The sequence below is a fragment of the Rhinopithecus bieti genome, unplaced genomic scaffold, assembly GCF_001698545.2.
Source record: "Rhinopithecus bieti isolate Rb0 unplaced genomic scaffold, ASM169854v2 scaffold_7684, whole genome shotgun sequence".
Lineage (NCBI taxonomy): Eukaryota > Metazoa > Chordata > Mammalia > Primates > Cercopithecidae > Rhinopithecus > Rhinopithecus bieti.
The window spans coordinates 3,313,186-3,316,847 of NW_016806071.1; the positions used below are offsets into that span (position 1 = coordinate 3,313,186).

The window sequence follows — 3,662 nt, forward strand, 5'->3', positions numbered from 1 at the left end:
TTTGGGGGGGGGGTTGTTTTTTTTTTTTTTTTTTTTTGAGACAGTCTTGCTCTGTTGCCCAGACTGGAGTGCAATGGTACAATCTCGGCTCACAGCAACCTCCACCTCCCAGGTTCAAGTGATTCTCGTGCCTCAGCCTCCTGAGTAGCTGGGATTATAGGTGTGCACCAGCACATCTGGCTAACTTTTGTATTTTTAATAGACATGGGGTTCACTATGTTGGGCAGGCTGGTCTCAAACTCCTGACCTCAGGTGATCCGCCTGCCTCACCCTCCCAAAGTGCTGGGATTACAGGCATGAGCCACTGTGCCTGGCCTTCGTAAGCAGTCTTTAAGTAGTAATCATTAACTATCAAACACAGAATCTAAGAACACTTACAGGTTAATGACTTTTATTTTTAAGAGATCGGGTCTCACTCTACCACCCAAGCTGGTGTGCAGTGGGATGAGCATAGCCCACTGCAGCCCTCAAACTCCTAGGCTCAAGCGATCCTCCTGCTTGAGCTTCCCCACTAGCTGGGACTACCGGTGCATGTCACCATGTTCAACTAATTTTCTTATTTTATTTTTTTGTAGAGATCGGGTTGTGCTTCGTTGCCCAGGCTGGTCTCAAACTCCTAGGCTCAAGCAATTCTCTTACCTCATCCTTCCAAAGTGTTGGGATTACAGGCATGAGTCACTGTGTCCAGCCTGATAACATTTTTTAATGAGATCTGTTTTTCTAAATTATAAAAGTGAAACACGAGGCCAAGTGTGGTGGCTCATGCCTGTAATCCCAGCACTTTGGGAGGCCGAGGCGGGAAGACTGCTTGAGCCCAGGAATTTGAGACCAGCCTGGGCAACATGGCAAGACCGCAAATCTACAAAAATAAATAAATAAATAAGCTGGGCATCTGGAGGCTAAGGTGGGAAAACCGCTTGAGCCTGGCAGGTCGAGGCTGCAGTGAGCCATGATTGTGCCACTGCACTCCACATGGACAACAGAGTGACAGACTCTGTCGCAAAAATAAATAAAAAAAAGTAAAACATGCTCAGTGTGAAACTTTGTACAATACCAAAAAATATAAAGAAGCATATACGTATTTTTCCTTTTACTGTGGCAAAAATCTGGGTGTGTGTGTACGTATATATGTATATATACATATAAAAGTTGTGGTTTTTTTTTTGAGATGGAATTTCGCTCTTATTGCCCAGACTGGAGTGTAATAGTGTGGTCTTGGCTCACTGCAACCTCCGCCTCCCAGATTCAAGCAGTTCTCCTGCCTCAGCCTCCCAAGTAGCTGGGATTATAGGCACCTGCCACCACGCCCAGCTAATTTTTGTGTTTTTAGTAGAGACGGGGTTTCACCATGTTGGCTGGGCTGTTCACAAACTCCTGACCTCAGGTGATCTGCCTACCTAGGCCTCTCAAATTTGTGGGGTTTTTTTTTTGAGACGGAGTCTTGCTCTGTTGCCCAGGCTGGAGTGCAGTGGTGTGATCTCAGCTCACTGCAAGCTCTACCTCCTGGGTTCAAGCAATTCTACTGCCTCAGCCTCCGGAGTAGCTGGGACTACAGGCGCGTGCCACCACGTCCCACTAATTTTTTGTATTTTTAGTAGAGATGGGGTTTCACCGTGTTAGCCAGGATGGTCTTGATCTCCTGACCTCATGATATATTTTTATAGTCTTTTTAAATTTAGTAATATTTATTTTCCAATGTCATTGTTTACAAGTATCATAGCAGCAACTTACTTTCTCTCTCTCTTTTTTCGTTCATTCACCTAGAAATTGTCCAAAATTGCCACTGCTGACCAGGCAGCTCATGCCTACATTCCCAGCACTATGGGAGGCCAAGGTAGGAGGAGGACTGGTTGAGCTCAGGAGTTTGAGACCAGCCTGGGCAACATGGCAAAACCCCACCTCTACAAAAAGTACAAAAATTAGCTGGGCATTGTGGCACATGCCTATGGTCCCACCTACTAGGGAGACTGAGTTGGGGGAACTGCTTGAACTCAGCAGGTCGAGGCTGCAGTGCACTGTGATCACACCACTGCACTCCAGCCTGGGCAACAAAGTGAGACCCTGTCTCAAAAAAAAAAAGAAAGAAAGAAATTGCCATTGCAGACCATATTTCAAGTCATCATGGAGAGGTACTGGGAATAGTTCTCAGTTATCAATGACTGTGCCTTGGATAGACCTCAATGGCTATGATACTACCACTGCAGAGCTGCAACTTTCAATGTGTTACTTCAGACAGAAAATAAATACAGCTTGGAACTTAGCAGGAAGTGCTTATATCTTACCAAAAGTCCTAGAACTTTCTGCTGAATGGATGACTCAGTTGGGAAAGACTGTAAAAAGAAAGAGAAACTTATAATTACCTAAAGAACCAAATATAAAATAAATGCTAAATAAATTAATAAATATCAAAACTATAAGCTAAATTCCCATCCTAACCTCTAGAACCCTCATGAAGAGCTCTAACCCTTGGTTTTCAATAAAGTGTCTACAAGTGGTTGGGGATTCATCTGTGAGGTTCCAAAGTGCGCTCAAAGTAAATTTCAACGTAGTGTCCACTGAATTTTGATTGGTTTTCTGCTTCACTATTTGAAGAAGTTGCTGAAAAAAAAAAAAAAAACAATTAAGTTTTCATTTTTGGACTATTACAATTTGTGGTTATTAATAACCACAAGTCCATGAGGATTAGTTTCATGGCTTAAAGCATTTCCTGTAAAGGTACTTACAACAAACAGCCCCTTGGACTGAACTTTTCTTCAAGAAAAAAGTATAAGATTTTCATAAATAATTCTACATTATTCTGGTCATACCTACAATGTAATCACCCATAAATAACACTTACAGGCAAAATGATTAAAACTTGGGTCAACTATGTTACTTATTCAGTCACAGCATATACTTACTTTAGATTCTAGAATTAAAAAGGCAAAGGAAGAAAAGGGCAAATGAAGCTAACACTTATGAAGGATTAGCAAATTATATTCTATATTGTAGTACTGTTATTCCCATTTTTTAGGAAAGTTGAGTCTGAGAAATATTAACTAATTTGTTCATAGTCAATTTAGTCAGAAAAAGTAAGAATAGAAAGACCTAAACTATTCAACTCTAAGTTTTCCTTAAGAAACAAACGAAAGGAAAAACTACATACAATGACAAGAGAATTAAAGTCTATATTGACTATAAATAAGATAACAGCCCCTCCCTCCTCAGCCTTCCCTGACAGCAGATGCTGCTGCATTGCCTGTCTTGCTTTTTAGTTTTCCCCCTTTCCCCTTCCCTTTTCATTTCCTTTTTCCCTTCCTCCCTTTCAAAAAACAAGATAATAGCTTTGAAATTCCAAGTGTAAATTAGTTCTATCATGGCTTTACCCTAAAAAATTTATGTTTGAAAAGTAAGTGGTTTTAAAACTACATCCATAATTCAATTTTTAGATTATACTTTTGGAGGTAAAAAAGGAAGCTCTGCTAAAACAGATATAAGAAAACATTAATCTATCATGGGGAGGGGGGAGGGGGGAGGAATTTCATTGGGCAGTTATACATGATATAAATGATGACCTGATGGGTGCTGATGAGTTGATGGGTGCAGCACACCAACATGGCACAAGTATACATATGTAACAAACCTGCACGTTATGCACATGTACCCTAGAACTTAAAGTATAA

General features: G+C 41.0%; 1 protein-coding gene across 1 annotated transcript in view; it reads right to left on the minus strand.

Annotated features, from left to right (window-relative positions):
- Positions 1-3,662, minus strand: part of ZYG11B (zyg-11 family member B, cell cycle regulator) — a 102,781-nt gene that overhangs the window by 20,023 nt on the left and 79,096 nt on the right. The window contains exons 8-9 of the mRNA XM_017874590.1: positions 2,437-2,598; positions 2,283-2,330 (exon numbers count right to left, since the gene is read on the minus strand). Of these exons, the coding sequence (XP_017730079.1) occupies positions 2,283-2,330; positions 2,437-2,598 (210 nt within the window). The remainder of the gene's footprint in view (positions 1-2,282; positions 2,331-2,436; positions 2,599-3,662) is intronic.